General features: G+C 41.0%; 1 protein-coding gene across 1 annotated transcript in view; it reads right to left on the bottom strand.

Moving 5' to 3' along the window:
- Nucleotides 1–17823, bottom strand: part of LOC135716037 (uncharacterized protein K02A2.6-like) — a 33332-nt gene extending 15509 nt beyond the window's left edge. Inside the window, exon 1 of the mRNA XM_065238890.1 lies at nt 17690–17823. Coding sequence (XP_065094962.1) covers nt 17690–17823 — 134 coding nt within the window. The remainder of the gene's footprint in view (nt 1–17689) is intronic.
- Nucleotides 17824–22323: the final 4500 nt, after the last annotated feature.

Below are 22323 nucleotides of genomic sequence, written 5' to 3'. Positions count from 1 at the left end.
TAAGCTCTTGTAAAGGGTACCCCGGCTGCCTGATATAGTGGCTTAAGAAGAGTTTTGGCATAGTTCTAGTCCGAGAATCTCACATCATCTTCAGCGTCTTCACTTTCGCAAAACCCCAAACTTTTGGCAGAGAACAGAAGTGGAACTTCGGATCAAAAAGTGGCTCCACTATTCATTGGCGAACACTAGCGCACCTAGCGGTAGAAGGCAGTTAATATAGGCAGCATGCTATGACAGTGTGAGTGCGCATAGAAAGCTCATGTGGAACACTACCACAACGCATCGCTTAAAACGTGCCACTTGGTTTGCACTTCCCCTTCTGTTCTGTGCTTTTGGCTACCACAGCATGGTGTGACACCATGTGCCGCTTGAAGTTCCCCGCTATCATTTTTTTCTAATCATATGTGCACTTGGCGTCAGGATCAGCATTGCACCGAAAAACTGATCCTTCCTCTGCCGGTACTTCCTTCACAACTGTCAACACTGACTCTTTTAGGGGCTTTATCACAAATTGTCGCCGCCTTTAGCTACTTTCTTCTCCGGTTAGGGAGAGTCTTTCACTTTCAGGTCAGACACTGTTTCTCGATTCTAGGAGCTACTTTTTTCCCCGGTTAAGGAGAGAAGTTTTCACTTCTAGGCCGAAAGTTCTTTCGGATTCAAAAAAGAGAAGAATCTGGAGTAACCTATGAAACTTAATTTTATTCAACAAAATTGTACAAAGTGATCTTACAGCTACGTGTTGCATTAGCAACTTATAATTATGTAAAACTTTTACTTGGTTCGTCCAGGGTTTTACATATCCCTTTCAATACCGGACTTTTGACCTAATTTTGCCTATTCTATTAGCTAGGATTTCGATCGCCCTTGAAAGGGTAAATTTGTGTTATTTGGATCTTATATACTATGCCCTCTCAGATCTGGGATTTCTCGGGTTATCTTGTAAGTTTATTTCTTTTTGTAACTCAGATCTGATATGGCTCTACAAATAAGAATGAGACATTTGTAACGTTTAAACATTATAATTATATCCTTCGTTAAGGATAAACAGAGAGGGAAAGCTAAACGTAATCTAGATGCGCAAGCATGCCATGCGTGGGCGTGTTTATCCTACTTGAACGCAGAAACGTTCCTAAGTAAATACTGCAGTTAGATTATGTAAAACGAGCTCTCGCTCTTTTTGCCCTACTTTTCATTTCATATTCTTGGCCTTGGTATCAACGTCAGCTAGGGCTATGCAAACGAGATGCAACTATGTGGTTATCTTATGGTTTTGGTTTTAAATTAATTGCCTCGCGGTAACATTCCGGAGCCCGTAAATCCTTCTAGGTTTACTTATATATGATCGTTATTCCGCGAGTGTTTCGTCATTTACTTTTTGTATCATTCCCACAAAGCAATCTTTTTTAATGATAGTTTCAACATCTTGGTGTTTCAACACCCGTTTTGATGCTACTTGTTCTTTTTTATTGTCTTCATTTGAAGAAGCTTCTCCTGGCGGCTCAACATCCATAATAGCCAATTTAACTACTGGTCGAGTGTATTCTCCAGAGGCTGTTTTCACAACAGCCGATCTTACCTGACCATCCTTGCCTACATGTGTTTTCAAAACAACTCCCTTTTTCCACTTTGCCTTTTGATCATCTTCAGCAATCATAACGATGTCTCCTTCCTTTACATTTTTCACAGCTTCCGACCATTTTGATCTTTTGGCTAATGAAGGAAGGTATTCGTGTAACCACCTATCCCAGTAAGTTTTAGCCATAGACTGCACTTTCTTCCATTGTTGTCTAGTGGCCTCTGCCTTCGACACATCATTCAATGATGGTTCGGCACCGCCGGCACAACCAATTAGGAAGTGGTTTGGAGTGAGTGGTTCGTCATCCGTGGCATCTAAAGATATTTTCGTCAAAGGTCTACTATTTATTATATTTTCGATTTCTGTTAATAACGCACGGAATGTGTGTTCTGGCATAGTTTGATTTGGTAAAAGACTTTTAACTTCTTGAACCAACCTTTCCCATGCTCCACCAAAGTGTGGAGATGATGGAGGGTTGAAATGCCATTCAATTCCTCTTGACGCAAGTCTGTGCTGAATCTTTTTTAGTTCATTGTCAGCTCCTACAAAATTAGTACCGTTGTCGCTATAAAGGAATTTTATTCTGCCTCGTCTGTTCTGCACTGAGTTCAAGCATAATAAAAATGCATCTGCAGACAGATCATGGGCTATTTCAAGATATACTGCCCTTGTTGTCATACATGTAAACAATGCTCCCCATCGTTTTTCTGTTCTCCGTCCGATGGACACATTGTACGGCCCAAAGTAATCTACTCCGGTATGGGTGAATGGTTTCACGAACGGTTGCAATCGACACTCAGGTAGAGGTGCCATTTTAGGGGTATTTATCTTCGCATTTTCATTTTTACAATGTTGACATTTTTTTTATTGTCCTCTTCATTCCAGCATCTATTTGGATAACATGATATTTTTGTTGCACTGCTGCTATCGTAGCCTTCATTTTTTTATGTTTAAACTGTTCATGTTGATTTTTCAATATTAAATCAACTACATGATGCTTTGCTGGAAGTATGTAAGGATATCGAGCCGCATAAGGAACGCACTCTGCATCCTTATATCGTGTTTCTGATTTTATTGTACCATTTTGATCTAGGAATGGTGTTAGCGTTCGTATTTTGCTAGATTTGTCAACCGTCTGTTTAACATTGAGTTCCGTTAACTCATCTGGAAATGCATCCCATTGAGTTTTCAGAATCAGCAAAATTTCTGCCCTTTCCATATCAACAGCACTGATGGTCTTATCGAATCTCAATTCTTTGTTTGTTTTAGACCTAAGCCACTCTATATATTTTATTGTAATGCATACAGACCTCTTTAAACGGTCCCAATCCGAACACCATTTAACGTTCAGCCAATCTAAATTTGGTTTGCTTATGCCCTTTATCGAATGTACGGGACGTAATTCTTCATGACTTAAGTCTGAACTATGATTGTCCCCATTCACGGATGGCCAATGTTTCTCGTCCAGCTTCAAAAACGCGGGTCCTTCAATCCAAGACGATTTCGATTGCCTTACTTTAGTTCCTTCATCAGCCGGGTTTGCTGCTGAACTAATATATTTCCATTGTGATTCAACGGTGCTTTCGAGGATTTCACTAACACGGTATTGAACGAATTGTTTGAACTTTCTTAATTCAGATTTGATCCAACTTATGACTGTTTTTGAATCGGACCAGTATATAACCTGGTCTATTTGTAGTCTTAATGCTCTCTGTACTGTATTAGATAATCTTGTCCCTAATACAGCAGCTTGTAGTTCTAAACGAGGTATTGACATTATTTTCGTGGGAGCAACCTTTGATTTGGCAGCAACAATCGTTACATCAATGCCGTCTTTGCTTACTGTTCTCATATATATAACAGTAGCGAAAGCGTTCAGTGAGGCGTCGCAAAAAACATGAAGTTCTCGACGTATCACGCCTTTAAAATAAGAGTAACATCTTGGGATTTTTATCTTAGATAGGGAAGACAATCTATTAATCCAGGTTTGCCAAGTCTTATTTATGTCATCGGGAATTTTATCATCCCAGTCTATACCACGTCGCCATAAATCTTGCATTATTATTTTAGATTCGATTGTTATATGTGCGATTAACCCAAGAGGATCATACACACTCATAATAAAAGACAACACTTGTCTTTTTGTCGGTTCCAACATTACTAAATTGGGAATGTTGATTTTAAATGTAAGTTTATCGTTTTGCGTGTCCCAATACATACCCAGGACCTTTTCATATACATTTTCGTTATCATCCAGTTTCACTTCCTTTATTGGAGAGATTCTATCATTTGGTAATTGCTTCAAGCAGGACTTCGAATTTGATATAAAATTCCTTATTCGGAAGTTAGCTTTATCATGTATCTGAATGATGTCTGATACAGTTTTTACAGCTTCTTTTACTTCGTTGAAGCTGTCTAAATAATCATCTACATAGTGATTTTTAATTATAGCCTCAACTGCTTTAGGTCTTTCATTTATGAATTGTTTAGCATTTTCATTCTTGACAAATTGCATACAAGCTGGTGAGCAAGTAGCTCCAAAGGTCATTACTTGCATTTCATAGATGTCCAATCTTGTATTAGGTTGCTTTCGAGATACCATTCTTTGTGATTCTCGATCTTCTTTTCTGATTTTCACCTGATGGAAGGCCTCCTGAATATCCCCGGTTATTGCTATTGGACCTTCTCTAAATCTCATCTTTATATCAAGAGCTGACTCTGTCATGTCAGGTCCTGCTAATAATTGTGAATTTAAAGAAACTCCATCAATCTTAGTTGCCGCATCAAATACCATTCTTGGTTTAGGCGGTTGTTTACTTTGGTTGATAGTTATAAAATGAGGTATGTAAAAGGTTCTCGCAGTATCAATCATATACTCATCAGGACTTAACTTTTTAAGATATCCTTTCCTTACATACTCATCAATTTGTGTACTATACCATTCTTTTAAAGAAGAATCCTTCTCTAATTTCTTTTCTAATAACAGAAAGCGATTCAGAGCCGTAGAAAAACTATTTGGAAATTCGACCTTATCATTTTTCCACAAGAGGCCGATTTCGTAACCCTTATCAGTTGGTTTCCATGTTTCTTGCATAATTTTTAGAGCGCGTTCGTCTAATTTTGATATTAATTCGCTCTGAGGTACCTTTACGCCAAAGGCTTCTGTAGAGAAGTAATCTGCCATTATCTCCTTCATTGTTTTTTCTTCTTCATTCACCTCATTCATTACAAACACATGATTTTTGTTTTCGGTGTTATTTCGGCTGGTACCGAATATAACCCATCCCAACTTTGTTTTCTTGGCAATAGGTTCAGAAAATCCACGCGATCTTTCTTCAATACCCTTAAAGAGATATGCATGTGGTAATCCTAATAATATCGTTGGGACTGCCTTATCGTAGGATTGCAGTTCTATTCCCTTTAGATATGGGAACTGTTCTTGTATTTGTTTTGAATCAATAGATTGCATGGGTAAAGCCAGTTCATTAATTGTACGTAAATCCTTAAGCAAAAACGATTTCTCGTTTTCACCTTTGATATGGACTTGAACGGTCATACTCTTAGTTTCTTCTTGGACCTCTCCGTTTGTCCAAGCTATAGTCATAGGCTTATTAAATCCTGAAATATTCAATCGTTCAACTACGCTATTATGAATTAAGCTTACCGATGAACCTGAATCGAAAAATACGTGAGTTTTTAAACTGTCTTTTCCGTTGTTCAAAGTAACAGGCAAAATTTGATAATACACCATGTTGTGTTTTTGTACGTGACAGTTTACTTTGTCAGACGCAATAGTGGTTTCAGAACTTTTCCTTAATTTTTCTTTTTTATCAGTTCTTGGATGTAGCAATCGATTATGTTTACTGGTACATCCGTCAATATTGCATGGTCGTGCTACTCTACAATCCTTTAATATATGATTTGGATTGCAACATGAAAAACAAAGTTTCTTCTTCATTATAAACTGTCTTCTTTCTTCGGAAGACAATCCTCTAAATTCATTGCATCCTGTTAATCGGTGATTTTGTCCACACTTAAGGCACTTAGGATACCCTGTACTGTGGTAGTTCACTCTATCGGGTCTTTCCAATCTGGAAAACTTTTCATTTTTAATCCCCTTATCAGCTATCAACATTGTAGCCAGTTTTTCTTGGGGCTTTAACCATTCATAGAAATCACATAGTGTTGGAGCGATAAATGGATTTAATATAGTTGACAATGTCTTATTTTCATTTACATGCATCAACCATTGTTGATGCAGCCCATTGGGTAATTTTCCCGCCAGATCTCTAATTAATCTTTGATCATTTAGATATTCCTTATGATCAAGACACGTCATATTAATTACCAAATTCCCAATTGCAGAGATGAAATCCACCATTGTTTTTGGGGTTTCAAAACGAGGATTTCTAGTTGCAAGAACCTCTTGCAATAATCCAGAATAAACCAATTCTACACTTCCAAATTGGTCCTCTAATTTTCGTATTATCAAATCCACATTATCGGAGTCGAGAAGAAGTGCGCTAACCGCGCGCAATGCATCTCCTTTTAGACTTTTCTGTATACGGTGTAAATTTTCAAGGTCCGAAAAATTTCCCCGCTGTGTGGTTTCGAGGTATGTTTTTTTAAATCTTGGCCAAGCTTTGAAGTTTCCATCAAAATATGGCAACTCCAGTAATGACTGTCTTAAAATGTATTTTTCCGTTGTGTTTTGTCCGCTAGCATTGATACCATTAATTTTTTTAATGATCGCTTCGAAAGCTTCTACTTGGCTATCTGCATTAGTCTTGTATTCTTTCCTGTTTTGAAGAGTTTGTATTTGCTCTTCCTGTGTAGCCAAATGGACTCTAATCTTAGTACATTTTGTACATGTCCAAGGCTCTTTTTTCTTCGGTATGTGATCTAATCCTACACAGGTCAGGTGGAACCAGCGATCGCAATCGTCGCAGGCCACCATGTTATCACTGTCGTCTTTCTCAAAACAAAGACGACAGTGTCCGTTTTTATTAACAACAAATTTTTCACTCATCTTGTTTTTTTTTTTTTAATTTATAAATTTCTACCTGATAATATAATAGCGTCAACTCTGATTTTACTCACACTTTAATTTGAACTTTGTTGATATTAATGGCCTAACAGCTCGCCATTGGTCTGCTCCTTGCCACTGGACGTCCTTCTAGGATTTCGGTTGGCCTATAGCTTTTGTGATATTTTCGGCCTTCAGCCGTGGGAGTCCGGATTTGATGAACTTGTAGCCTTGTTGCTTGTGGTCTGCTTCTGGCCTTCAGCCGTGGGAAAGTGCGGCGTTTTATTACTCTGGCTTGAGCTACTTCTTTGTGGCGTGGTGTAAAGTGAATTTGCTAATATGTTGCCGGAACACTTTTTCTTTATCGGTACCGCGCCACAAGGTCACTGGAAACGCCTTGCTTACACAATACACTCCCTTTGGAAAGGGTTCATTTAGCCACTTTTTATATTTCTTTACTTTTTTTAATTTTGCAACCTGAATGTCGATTTCGTTGAAATACTCGACCAATTCATCAATTTCTTTTTGCAAATCGTTCATGTCCACTTCCACCGATGTCCGGATTTTCTGAAACTTTTCAGATCACTTGGCTATAAGCCTACTTGGCTTTGACGAGCCCAAATGTTCGCACTATCTGACCTTTGTCAGATTTGCACTTTGGCTCAACGGCCCACTTAAAACGCCAACTTTGCGGTTCTTTGCAGTCAGATTTCGACTGACTGCTATTTGGCTTAACGCCACACTATTTGGCACAAAGGCCCACTGGAACTGCCAACTTGCGGTTCTTTACAGTCAGATTTCGACTGACTGCTATTTGGCTTAACGCCACACTATTTGGCACAAAGGCCCACTGGAAATGCCAACTTGCGGTTCTTTACAGTCAGATTTCGACTGACTGCTATTTGGCTTAACGCCACACTTTGTCAGATTGACACTTTGGCTCAACGGCCCACTTAAACCGCCAACTTTGCGGTTCTTTGCAGTCAGATTTCGACTGACTGCTATTTGGCTTAACGCCACACTTTGTCAGATTGACACTTTGGCTCAACGGCCCACTTAAACCGCTAACTTTGCGGTTCTTTGCAGTCAGATTTCGACTGACTGCTATTTGGCTTAACGCCACACTTTGTCAGATTGACACTTTGGCTCAACGGCCCACTTAAACCGCCAACTTTGCGGTCCTTTGCAGTCAGATTTCGACTGACTGCTATTTGCTTAACGCCACACTTTGTCAGATTGACACTTTGGCTCAACGGCCCACTTAAACCGCCAACTTTGCGGTTCTTTGCAGTCAGATTTCGACTGACTGGAAGTTCGCGGGCTCAAAACGTCGGAAAACGTCCTCCAAGATTCCTCTCTGGAGCCACCATGAAATGTCGCCGCCTTTAGCTACTTTCTTCTCCGGTTAGGGAGAGTCTTTCACTTTCAGGTCAGACACTGTTTCTCGATTCTTGGAGCTACTTTTTTCCCCGGTTAAGGAGAGAAGTTTTCACTTCTAGGCCGAAAGTTCTTTCGGATTCAAAAAAGAGAAGAATCTGGAGTAACCTATGAAACTTAATTTTATTCAACAAAATTGTACAAAGTGATCTTACAGCTACGTGTTGCATTAGCAACTTATAATTATGTAAAACTTTTACTTGGTTCGTCCAGGGTTTTACATATCCCTTTCAATACCGGACTTTTGACCTAATTTTGCCTATTCTATTAGCTAGGATTTCGATCGCCCTTGAAAGGGTAAATTTGTGTTATTTGGATCTTATATACTATGCCCTCTCAGATCTGGGATTTCTCGGGTTTATCTTGTAAGTTTATTTCTTTTTGTAACTCAGATCTGATATGGCTCTACAAATAAGAATGAGACATTTGTAACGTTTAAACATTATAATTATATCCTTCGTTAAGGATAAACAGAGAGGGAAAGCTAAACGTAATCTAGATGCGCAAGCATGCCATGCGTGGGCGTGTTTATCCTACTTGAACGCAGAAACGTTCCTAAGTAAATACTGCAGTTAGATTATGTAAAACGAGCTCTCGCTCTTTTTGCCCTACTTTTCATTTCATATTCTTGGCCTTGGTATCAACGTCAGCTAGGGCTATGCAAACGAGAAGCAACTATGTGGTTATCTTATGGTTTTGGTTTTAAATTAATTGCCTCGCGGTAACACAAATGCAGTCGAAGATAAAAAACGCACCCCAGATACAACTGCTTCACCGAACAGGTAGACCTGTTTACTAAAAATGAACACATGAATAATGATCGCGTAACATTTGGGAATGGATTATCATTTTTTCAAAACAAGTTGCAAGGAGAGAGAGAAAGAGAGAGAGAGAGAGAGAGAGAGAGAGAAGAAAGAGAGAGAGAGAGAGAGAGAGAGAGAGAGAGAGAGAGAGAGAGAGAGAGAGAGAGAGAGAGAGAGAGAGAGAGAGAGAGAGAGAGAGAGAGAGAGAGAGAGAGAGAGAGAGAGAGAGAGAGAGAGAGAGAGAGAGAGAGAGAGAGAGAAGAGAGAGAGAGAGAGAGAGAGAGAGAGAGAGAGAGAGAGAGAGAGAGAGAGAGAGAGAGAGAGAGAGAGAGAGAGAAGAGAGAGAGAGAGAGAGAGAGAGAGAGAGAGAGAGAGAGAGAGAGAGAGAGAGAGAGAGAGAGAGAGAGAGAGAGAGAGAAAGAGAGAGAGAGAGAGAGAGAGAGAGAGAGAGAGAGAGAGAGAGAGAGAGGAGAGAGAGAGAGAGAGAGAGAGAGAGAGAGAGAGAGAGAGAGAGAGAGAGAGAGAGAGAGAGAGAGAGAGAGAGAGAGAGAGAGAGAGAGGAGAGAGAGAGAGAGAGAGAGAGAGAGAGAGAGAGAGAGAGAGAGAGAGAGAGAGAGAGAGAGAGAGAGAGAGAGAGAGAGAGAGAGAGAGAGACGTTTTCATCACTACCTAAAGCCCCACGTTTGCGAGACTGGACTGTGGACTTGGAGACATACTTCAAGTCCCCGCGTACATCGTACGGGCTAGGCAAAAAATGTGCGTCTATCTTGAAAACTGTCGCTTTAATGGCCCTTCGCTCATTTTCAACTTCTATTCAATTTTCATACTGCCGTACTCTAACGGAACTATCCACCTTCCCTCTTCTAAAGATCATTCTCTAGCTAATAAATCATCACACTAAAGCTTCATGTTACCATTTCCAACCAACTCCATGCAACTGTCATCAGAGTTTTTAAAAGACAATTGACGCCGTCTTCAACCAGAGGTTGAACAGACTGCATAAATACTCACACTTCACTGTAAACTATTTTCAAAATTACCTTAAAATTCTTAAAGCTATACCAAATCAGAATTCTCAACTATTTCAGACTGCAAAGGTAACACTGCAATATTCACAGGTGCTTAAAAAAATATCAGGTGCCTTTTCAGTCCACATCGTGCTCTCTTGCCGTGCGGATCTATTTGCTTTTTGCTGAAGGAAGTGTTACAACAAATTTAAACAGCACTTTTCAGTGCTCAACCTGTAAAAATTTTCTACCTTGTTCAACTCTTATTCCTCTTCGATCCTTGTTTGGACCCTACCCGAGGTAATCCTTCTTGGATATCGATTTGGAAAATTCCTCTTCGATCCTTCAGATTCTTATAGTAATCTGCTTGGAAGTCGATTTGGATAAAAATTTACTGCCGCCATGGCGCCTAAACGCAAAAGAAAGGGGCAAACTCTTGACCCCCCTTCTGATGAAATTAATTTGAGTAATCAATTTGATTTGCTCACGGATGATGAGAATGATCCATCATCCAAGAAAAATTCTAGTAAACTTTCCCGGCTTAATGCCAAGAAGGAAAAGATTCCCCCTATTGTGATAACCACTACCGATTTCCATGCTCTTCGCATGGAACTTTTGAATTTCGTGAAAGTTAAGTTTTCACTACAAATTGGACGTCGGGGTGAATGCCGTGTATTGGCTGAAACCTTGGACGGATTTAAATGTCTTCTCAAGTATCTTACTGAGAAGCAGCACAAATTTTTTACTTACGACACCAAAACTGAACGCGTGTTCAAGGTTGTCATGTGGTGAATCCCTGGATCAGATCAAAGATGAACTGGCAAAAATACTTGGAGTTGTGCCACTCCAAGTAATCAAAATGAAAATGAAATCCCGTCCTGGCGATTCGCGCAACGGGATTTCTAATGATTTTTATTTAGTTCACTTCAAGTCTAGTGAACTAAACAACCTTAAGGCCTTAGAAAAAGCTAGCCTTATGCTCCATGTCCGAGTGAAGTGGGAACACTTCAGGAAGACTGGAGGAAATTTCCAAAACCTTACTCAGTGCCGTAAGTGCCAGGGATGGGGTCACGGAACTAAAAATTGCTACATGCCAGCTAAATGCATGAATTGTGGTGATGCCTCTCACGCAAAGGACGACTGTCCTGTGAAGGAAGATCCTAAGAAATTTAAATGTTCAAATTGTGGTGAAAACCACAAATCCAATTTTTGGGAATGTAAGACTCGCAAAGCGATCCTACAATCTCGTTCTAACCGACAGGTAGGAAACGCTCCACGTTTCCGACCAGGTACAAATTCCTCTGCTGTTAACAACGGTCAGCGAGGAATAAATCCTACATTCGTACCCGTACGTACAAATATCACCCCTGCTTCAAATTTTTCATCTGTACCTACTCCCCTCGCTGCTAACAATGTTCAGCGAGTTAATGGAGCTACCTATGCTGCTATTGCAACGGGTAGAAATCAAAATACTAACCAAAGTAATTCTAACGGAAATTTTGACAATTTTGACTAAGGAAGCATTACTGCCCCTAAAATGGAATTTTTACAGAAATCATTAATTGACATGATTTCTGATGTGCTTAAATCTAACTCCATGTTTGATGCTATTCAAACTGGAGTAAAATTTGCAAATAATATTGTCATGACTTTAAAATTCAGTAATGGATTTTAAAGCATTAAATATTTTAAATTGGAATGCTCGATCTCTTAAAGATAATGAAGACGAGCTATTTTACTTTTTAAGAGTTCATAACGTGCATATTGCCGTTATAACTGAAACGTTCCTTAAACCTGGCCATAAGGTTAAGAAGGACTCAAATTATTTAATTTATAGAAATGATCGTCTTGATGGTCCCTGTGGTGGCGTTGCCATCATTCTTCATAGACGAATCAAACATAAAATTCTTTCTTCATTTGAAACCAAAGTTTTTGAAACCTTGGGAGTTTCTGTTGAAACAAAATTTGTACAACTTACGTTTATAGCTGCCTATGTGCCATTCCAATCCGTAGGCCAGCAAAAGAATTTTCTCAAGGGTGACCTCCAGAAACTTACCCGTCATAGGTCTAAATTCTTCATTATTGGTGATTTTAATGCAAAACACCGCTCATGGAATAATGCTCAAAGAAATTCCAATGGTAATATTCTGTTTGATGATTGTTCTGCAGGTCATTACACTATTTAATATCCAAACAGCCCAACATGCTTTTCTTCAGCAAGAAATCCCTCAACTATTGATTTGGTCTTAACTGATTCATGTCATGATATCCAAAGAAATAATTTGTAATCCCAACAGCTCTACTTTCAATTACCATAGAGTTGATTGGGAGCATTATCGAACATTTATGGAATATAATGCAAACCAAAAATGATGTTAATTATGCTCTTGAATCTCTGACTACTTCTATATTCGAAGCAAGAGCTGTCTCAGTACCAAAATGCGAGGTTAAATTCGATTCAATTATAATAGACGACGATCTTCAGCTCTTGATCCGTCTTAAAAATGTCCGTAGGAGACAATATCAAAGTACACGCGATCCTGCCATTTAATTATAAACTAAAAAGTTTCAAAATATGAAAGCTCCAGGTGATGATGGAATTTTCTCTATCCTCATCAAAAAACTCCCAGAGAGTACCTTGTCTTTCTTGGCAAAATTATTTAACAGATGTTTCTATTTGGCATACTTTCCTGATAAATGGAAAAATGCAAAAGTTGTTCCAATTTTGAAGCCGGATAAAAATCCAGCTGAAGCTTCTAGCAACCGTCCAATAAGTTTGCTTTCTTCAATAAGTAAACTTTTTGAAAAGATAATTTTAAATAGAACTCAATTTTTGCAGATGAGCAATTTGGGTTTCGCCATGGGCATTCAACTACTCATCAACTCTTAAGAGTTACCAATTTAATTCGTTCAAACAAATCTGAAGGCCACTCAACTGGAGTTGCTCTTCTAGACATAGAAAAGGCATTCGACAGTGTTTGGCATGAAGGTTTGATTGCTAAATTGAAAAAGTTCAATTTTCCACTTTATATTATGAAATTAGTTCAAAATGATTTAACTGACAGAACTCTGCAGGTAAATTATAAAAATTCCAAATCTAATCGACTACCTGTTAGAGCAGGAGTTCCTCAGGGTAGCATTCTTGGGCCTATATTGTATAACACTTCACTGATTTGCCTCAGGGTTGCCACAAATCTTTGTTCGCTGATGACACAGGCATTTCCGCTAAAGGAAGAAGTCTTCGTGTTATTTGCAGCAGACTTCAGAAAAGTTTAGATATTTTCTCTTCTTATTTACAAAAATGGAAGATTTCTCCCAACGCTTCCAAAACTCAACTTATAATATTTCCACATAAGCCCAGGGCTTCCTTTTTGAAACCTAGTAGTAGTCACATAGTCACTATGAACGGAGTTCCAATTTCCTGGTCAAACCAAGTGAAATATCTTGGATTAGTTCTTGACCAAAAATTAACCTTTAAAGATCACATTGAGGGCATTCAAGCCAAATGTAACAAATATATAAAATGTTTGTATCCTCTTATAAACAGAAAATCCAAACTTTGCCTGGCGAATAAACTTCTAATATTTAAACAAGTTTTTAGACCGGCCATGCTTTACGCTGTGCCAATATGGTCTAGTTGCTGCACTACCAGGAAAAAAGCACTTCAAAGGATTCAGAACAAAGTTCTGAAAATGATTTTGAAGTTGCCTCCCTGGTACAGTACTACCGAAGTACATAGAATTTCGAATGCTGAGACTTTAGCACAAATGTCCAACAAAAGAATTAATAATTTCAGGCAAAAATCGTTGCAATCCTCAATTGCAACGATTAATTCCCTTTATACTTAGATAAGATTTAGTTTTAGTTTTTAGTTTTAAGATTTCAATTGTTATACTGACATGCAGGTTTAAAAAACCTGTTTAAAATACTGAATTGCCAAGGCAGGAACAATGTGAACACACTTAGATATATATCATAACAATTAAGGCTGGTAAGTTACTATAGTAACTGGAGCACATGAGTAGAAACCCCTATTGCGAAACAGCATAATCTCTCACAACATCGAATACACGAATACACAAACCCTAAACGACGTTCCACGTCAAGTTCTCCTCATCGGTAGTTTCACTTAATTTCCGCCAGAGGCGCAGCTGCAGCAAAAGAGGTACGCAACATAACAGTCAAATTCCGACCACGCGAAAGACAACAACATAATTACACGGACCCGAAACAACGTAAAGATACTTTTTTCATCGAATTCTAATTCTTTTATGGGTCTGATGAACAACATTACATCTATTTCAAATCAAACATTTACTTCACAACGGAAAACGGTAAGTTGAATTTATTTGTTAACTAAAGCATGCTTTTACTAATTTTTGATTTCTTGTATTTCTACTCCTCTTTATTCTACTTATCTACCTAGCCCTGTACTTGTGTGCGTGCGGTACAACTACCTCCTATTTGTGCTGTGCTCTTCTATTTCTTCTCGGTTAATCCCACGACGATGCAGCAAGCGGGAAACGACGAAGCTTGGCACCCGGGTGTCTATTATTGATGGGTTGGCTGTGCGTCCATATCTGACGATACGTGCGCACGATTTATATGCCTACACCCAACCACTCAATCAGTGGACTTTGTCCACATTTTAGCACAGCATTACCGTGGGGACCGAAATCCGTACACCTCATACAAGAAGTAGGCGTTTTGGATGAAATGTACGGATTTTGATTCATTTCTTAGGTGTATGGATTTCGGTTCGCCACGGTATGCTCTTCGAACTTATGGTCGGCAAAAAAGGTTCTCCGTGGCGTGGCGCCCTCACCGGACGGTGAGCCCCGATACGCGATGAGAATTTTAATCGCTATCCACCGGACAAGGTGACGGTTACCGGGATCTTTCGTCCCGGGAAAGCAGATGATGGCGTCGGAAGTTGGATGTAGTTGTCGGCTGTTGGAAATAATATTAAGCACAAAGCACAGATTTTGTTTGACGAGCACATTATCTGGCCTAGATTGTTTTTCTACGCACACAAATCTAACCTATGCCGCACACTACATTTAGCTTATGATTTGCTATAACTAAACAATCAACGATAAATTAGAATTTTAGTACAAAGTAAAACCACGTTGTTTTATCTCACTATGCAAAACTATACATTAACGCGAACAAAACGACACACTTCCACTTTAAACTGCGGTTCGGACGGATAAGATGTCGTCTCTTTATAAATTCAGGCTCTTGACGCCAGCACATTTTTGACCAATGTCCCCGTAGCGTATTTTGCTATACCTAAAACATGAACTATCACAACTTCTGAAACTCGCTCTCCTCCCGCTTCAAATGCTATGTCATTTATGCATGTTCCCTAGTCTACCTTCTGGAAGAAGAAACTTCTTACGGAACAGTTGAAAGAAACTTCAAGGAGGAAACAAAATCCGAAAGAAAGAGATTTCATGAGTACATGTTGGTGCATCATTCCCTGAAGTTCCTTACGTGTTCTACAGATCAAGTAATTTTCCTGATATTCATAAAACATCCTTCAAAAACAATATCCAAAATGGCAGAATTTTTGCAAAAATTTGAATGATTGCTCATAAAACACACAATTATGCAAAGTATTATGCAAATCGGAGAAGGTCGAGTTTTTTCCGATGCATCATTTGGCGCTCGTCTGTAATATAAATTAAGATTTCCCGGTTGGGTGAAGGTGGCATTGTTTGCATTTGAAACATAAGCCCTTTGCACATGTTGCTCTAGATGGATGCAATTTTACGACCCGACTACTTTGATTCATGCCATGCCCAGATAAATCCTATCAAAAGGATGGCAGGCAACCATCGTCCAGTGTAAAGGAACTTGAACTTGATGTCTCTTCATGCGTTCGACAGAGGAACTATTCGTCTTTTTGCAGTTTGTAACTGAAGGCAAACAATCTAGGATTTTTTTTTTACGTTGGGCTTCGTCTTTCTTTACTCTCTGCAGTATTGTTTCCTTTACAATCGCCTGTCGGTACTGGGTAGACTATCGTCATTCACCGGATATATAATCTATGCCAATTAAAATGTATTCCCTCTGGTTTCTGCTTTTTTTTTTCTTTTATTATGTGTGGAAAAGGTATTGATTACAAAATTTAGCGTATGCCAGTGGTAAGGGGCTGCGGTACGGGAATATCGATAAAAGTTCACTTTCGCAAGCAAGATGTTACCGCTAGAGAATTTTACGATGGGACTTTCGCAAGGCATTATTTCCCGAGCGATCTTTCTTGTTTGAGCTTCAGAGAAACTGATATACATATTCGTTCCCCATATGTGATGAAATAGATCGCGAACTATGACCAAGGTTACCAAAACTACAGATAAATCTGTATTTCTGCAGATTTTTCAGAGTTTTTAAAACCAATATTCCGTATTAACAGATAACAGATTTTTAAGATTTAAACAGATTTGTAATTGTGATATTTAAAAAAAAGACCAAACAGTTTGTACGAATGAAACTTGATATGTTAAAAAAAATGTTCACTTCAGTGAAATTTTATCATCACCAACTTTTATATCTAAACATGCTTTTTTTGCGGTTAGAAAAGGAAAATAAGAACTGTCTGAGGTATTGTTTTTTGCCAAGCCACAAGAGGTGTCACACGGCATTTTTTTTATGTAATAATGAAATTTTCCCCTACTAAAAGTTCCCCGAGGGCACTTCAGTGGTTCCGGAAGTGGCCAGTGTGATCAATAATCCATTTAAATTCTAAAGAAAGCCTACGGATGAAAAATCATGAAGAAAGAGGGGTCGCACGACATGTTTTGGTGTAAAAATGAACTTGTCGCCTAGTACAGGTTCCCCCGGGGGCACTCCGGTGGCTCCGGAAGTGGCCAACGTGGTCAATGATCCATTTAGTCTATAAAAAGCCTATTGTTAAAAAAGCCATGAAGAAAGAGGTGTCAAATGGCATGTTTTGAGCGAATGAAAGAATTGACCGCATTTAGATCCCTCCGTCAGGATCGATTCCAGAGAAAGGGCCATATCTCGATTGATTCTGAGCCGATTTTAGCTCTTGGTGCGTCATTCGCTTTGGAAATGGTTCTTTTTTCGGCGTTGTTACGTCGTCCAGTTAAGCTCGGTTAACGAAATTCGTGTGTGTACGTGCTAGTTTATTTGTGCTACGGTGATATTTTATCCCATTCCGCGAGTGTTTTGTTTTCGTCAGTGTGATTAAACAACAAAGGCCTATTACCTCCCCACGCCGATTTTCTCTCCTGAAGCGACATCTGCTGGCGAATAGCGCGAACCAACATTGCTTTGTGGGCACATCATCATTTTCCAAGCATACTGGTAGGCGATTTTGGTTTACATCAACGCGGTACACATGATGGAGAAGGCTTGCTCAGAATGTTGCCAAGCTATCGTTGGTATCGATCAAGTGGCTTGTCGTGGTTACTGCGGTGGAATTTTTCACATGACGTGCGCTGGTGTGTCACGAGCGCTTCTAAGCTACTTTACGTCGCACAAGAAGAATTTATTTTGGATGTGCGTGAAGTGTGCCGAAATGTTCGAAAATAGCCATTTTCGTTCAATTTCGTGTTGTTCACATGAGCCGTCTCCGCTTGCATCGTTATCGGAAGCAATCAACGAACTACGTACCGAAATTAAACAGCTTTCAACCAAACCCGCCACTCTTCCTGCTCCTCCTGCATTACCAAGGCCTGAACCCCGGCCCCCTCAAGCTCCAAAGGCACGTTACATGGCAAACACAGCAGCTCAATACGGATCGAAAGAATCAAGTCAGAATATTGTCACAGTTCAAAACTCTACTGTCGGCAATGACAAATTCTGGCTTTACCTGTCGCGCATCCGTCCCGACGCAACGAACGAATTGATTTCGGCGATAGTGAAAGAATGCTTGGAAACCACCGTTGATCCTGAAGTGGTGAAACTGGTACCAAAGGGCAAGGACACCGCTGGCTTGTCATTCATCTCTTTCAAAATCGGCCTCGACCAGGATTTGAAGACAACGGCATTGGATCCCTCAACATGGCCAGAAGGAATCATGTTCAGAGAATTCGAAGATTATGGTTCGAAAAACTTTCGGAAGCCATCAGAAGACTAATCATTGCAATCATTACTTGAAGACTCCCAACCTGCAGCAACCGACTCCACCAAAACTCACCTCATCACTGGGATGCACGCCTGAAAGCCTCATGGAAGCCCCTAATCCTATCGTCACAGTCGAGCCATTCCTGCCAGCGTCCTACAGCCATCCCGGTCCTGTGCACGATATCGGTGAAGGGGTCTTCCAACCAGCTATTTCAGGCAAGTACAAAATCGATTTGAACATTTCACTTCCGGTAATGCCCATCGCTTCCAGCCGTTCAACGCCAGGAGATCAAAGTTCGAAACCTCACCGATGCTTCTCGGAGGATCTCGGCGAATTCAGTCGATCATCGTTTCCTACCTTCTCATCATCAGCACTCAAGCCACCGGGATGCACGCCTGCAAGCCTCACGGAAGCCCCAAATCCTATCGTCACAGTCGAGCCATTCCTGCCAGCGACCAGCAGTCATCCCGGTCCTGTGTACGAATCAGGTGAAGGGGTCTTCCAACCCGTTATCGCAGGCAAGTACACAATCAATTTGAATACCTCACTTCCGGTAATGCACATCGCTTCCAGCCGCTCAATGTCAGGAGACCACTGTGCACTCTCATCATCAACACTCAAGCCACCGGGATGCATGCCTGAAAGCCTCACGGAAGCCCCTAATCCTCTCGTCACAATCGAGCCTACACCGCCAGCGACCTGCAGTCATCCCGGTCCTGTGTACGAAGCTGGAGAAGGGGTCTTCCACTCCGTCGCAGCAGGCAAGTACGCGCACAGTAAGAACATTCCTTGTCGGGTAACGTCTATCGCTTCCAGCTGCCCAGGGCCGTCAGCGCAGTTCCACTCAGCCGCTCTTCAATGCATCACTGAAGTTATCACAACGAGTCCAGTCAACATTACGACGTCCCTACAATGCTCCGTTGTTTCTGGATCAGAAACTAAAACAAGTTCATCTCAACGCCTCATCTCGGTGTACTATCAGAATGTCAGAGGCATGCGTACCAAAATTGTGCAGTTACGTTTGCTTCTCTCCAGCTGCGACTACGATGTGCTCGTCTTCACGGAAACTTGGCTTCGAGCAGATATCGATAGTACTGAATTTTCGTCCGACTATACATTTTACCGTTGCGACCGTAGTGCATTGACTAGTCAGCATTCTCGTGGAGGAGGAGTGCTAATCGCGGTCAAAACTCATCTCGTTTGCAAAGCTATGCCACTGTTGGATTGCGATCATCTTGAGCAAGTCGCAGTTTGTGTACGACTGGAATCTCGATCACTTTACCTTGTTGCGATTTACCTTCCACCAAACTCAAGCGCCGACCTTTATTCTGCACATGCTAACGCAGTGCAACATGTTGCAAACTGTGCCACCGCAGCAGACATCATTATGTCTCTGGGTGACTTCAACCTTCCTAATTTACGCTGGCAGTTGGACGAAGATGTAAACGGTTTCATACCCTTGAATGTTCATTCCGAACACGAACAGGCACTCATAGAAACTATGTTTGCTACTGGTTTGCAGCAAGTTAACCGCTACGTGAATGGGAATGGCAGACTACTCGATCTCGTATTCGCCAGTCTTCCAGAGCAACTGGACCTCGTTGAACCCTCCACGCCTCTGCTGCCCGCTGACATTCACCACGTGCCTTTTGTTTTGCTGTTCAATGAGAGCAATGACAATTTAGTGGTAGAGAATGAGTCGGACGAAAATCTTAACTACGATTTCCACTCGTACGATTTTGGACAGTTGAAATCGGCTCTGGCTGCAATCGACTGGGAAGCTTTACTGCTATCTGAGCCTTTGGATGAATTATTATCAGCATTCTATGAAAAACTTTACGCAGTGCTCAACGACTATGTACCTCGGAAAAGGCGAACGTTCAGTCCAGTTTCCAGTAAACCATGGTGGACCCCTGAACTACGACATCTTCGCAACATCCTCAGAAAAGCACGTCACCGTTTCTTTCTTTCGAAATCTGAGAACGACCGCGAGTACCTTCGTGAAGTGGAGCTGCAGTACAAAACAGTTCTTCTATCCACCTATGAACGCTACCTATCCAGGATCCAGGACAGAGTAAAACAAAACCCGTCGTGTTTCTGGGACTTCGTGAGGAATCGGAAAGCATCTACTCGCATCCCATGTAACGTTAGCTACAATGATCTCCAGGCTAATACAAATGTGGATGCTGCTAACCTTTTTGCCATATTCTTCGAGAGCGTGTTTAGCAAAGTGTCACCTGTACCAAGGCGCGACTGCTTTGCACATATTCCGTCGCACATCATCAACCTTCCTGTCATTCAGTTCTCCACCGAAGAAGTTCTACGAGCCATCGATGACCTTGACATCAAAAAAGGATCCGGAACAGACGGTTTACCACCTCTGCTGCTGAAAAACTGTTCCGAAGAACTGGCGAATCCAATTGCTCACTTATTCAATCAATCGCTTCGTGAAAGGACCTTTCCAGCGGCTTGGAAATCTGCTTACGTTGTTCCTATACACAAGTCAGGCAACTGTAACCAGGTGACAAACTATCGCGGAGTATCTATTCTTTGTTGTCTCAGTAAAATATTTGAAAAACTGGTGCACAATGTTTTATACAACGTAGCGTCTCCGATTATCTTCGAAGGTCAGCATGGCTTCATGAAGCATCGCTCTACAACAACGAACCTCATGTGTTACGTCACCACAGTGTCCCGCGAAGTAGAAGAGAGGCGGCAAGTTGACGCGGTGTATGTTGACTTCGCGAAAGCCTTTGATACCGTACCGCACATTCAGCTCATTGAGAAACTGAGGCACATAGGTTTTCCAGATTGGATTACGGAGTGGATTTCTTCGTACTTATGTGATCGTACCGCATATGTTGTGATCAACTCGGCTCGTTCCCGCTCTTTCAACATCACGTCTGGTGTAACCCAAGGAAGCGTTTTGGGACCACTATTATTCAACATTTTCATCAATGATCTGTGTTTGCGGCTTTCCTAGTTCAAGCTCTCATTCGCTGATGACCTTAAATTCTATCGTGTCATAGCTTCTCTCTTGGACTGCTTTGCTCTGCAAGAGGATATCAACACTATGATGATATGGTGTAGCGATAACGGCATGCGAGTTAACAACAAGAAATGCAAAATTATTTCCTTCAGTCGCTGCAATAGCCCCATTCTGCATCAATACAGGATGGAAACGGCGGAATTAGAACGAGTTTCGTCCATCTGCGAACTCGGTGTTACCATCGATACAAAACTAAGGTTCAACGAACACGTGGGAATTATGACTGCCAAAGCTTTTTCTGTGCTGGGATTCATCCGTCGCCATGCGTCCGAGTTCACCGACATTTACGCGTTAAAAACTCTCTACTGTTCGTTGGTTCGTAGCATTATGGAGCACGCTGCTCCAGTTTGGGCCCCTTACTATGTAGTTCATGTTCTTACCATTGAACGGGTACAGAAAAGGTTCGTACGTTTTGCATTGAGACAGCTTCCCTGGAACGATCCGTCTAATCTTCCTCCCTATTCTGACCGATGTAAGCTCATAGGATTGGAGCCACTATCTACCAGACGAGTTACGATGCAGCGATTATTTATTTTTGATGTCATCGGAGGATTTATTGATTGTCCTGAACTTCTCGCACAGATCCCACTAAACATTCCTCCCCGACGGTTTCGGAACTCACCTTTATTAGCAGTTCCATACCACAGAACAAACTACGGATACAACAACCCGTTCGATTCGTGCCTTCGCTCGTTCAATGTTGTTTGTGACGAATTTGATTTTAATTTGACCAAAAATGTTTTTAGAAATAGGATTAGAAGCAATCTTTAGTTTATAAGAAAATAGTTCAGTCTGTACGACTAGTCGAAGACGGTGATATATAAAATAAAAATACGATGATAAGGTGATTGGTAGCCTCACCAAATAGACTACACCCGGATATATTCCGGGTACCCCCAGGCAGTGGCGTAGCGTCACTGGATGACAGGGGGGCGGGGGGCTTGGTCACTGATAATGACAATAAAATAAATAAACTTGAATAAGTAAGAAGGGTCTGATCACACCATAGGTGGATAATTTCGGGTTTTTTTATTTAACGTCGGTCTCTGTTCCGCAATCTAGTGCCAATCACCGACGGACATCGATTACCATCCATTGACGGCAATCGAATGTGCAGGAAGGCAGCTTCCACACCTGCGTAGGATATCGCACCCATTAAAACACACATGGGCCGGGACCAATGGCTGTACTTCCCTTCCGAAGGAAGACGTGACCAGAGATTTTTATGCCTCAGAAAAATCCCACCGACCTCGGCTGGGATTGAACCCAGACCCATCGGGGTGTTAGAAAGCAGTCACGCTTACCACTACACCACCGGCGCACTATGGGG

This window comes from Ochlerotatus camptorhynchus, unplaced genomic scaffold (genome assembly GCF_037179485.1).
Source record: "Ochlerotatus camptorhynchus isolate MF236.1 unplaced genomic scaffold, CSIRO-AGI_Acam_v1.1 ptg000046l, whole genome shotgun sequence".
In the NCBI taxonomy this organism is placed as follows: domain Eukaryota; kingdom Metazoa; phylum Arthropoda; class Insecta; order Diptera; family Culicidae; genus Ochlerotatus; species Ochlerotatus camptorhynchus.
The sequence above is the reverse complement of the archived record's forward strand: the minus strand, read 5'-3'. Positions and strand labels throughout refer to the sequence as shown.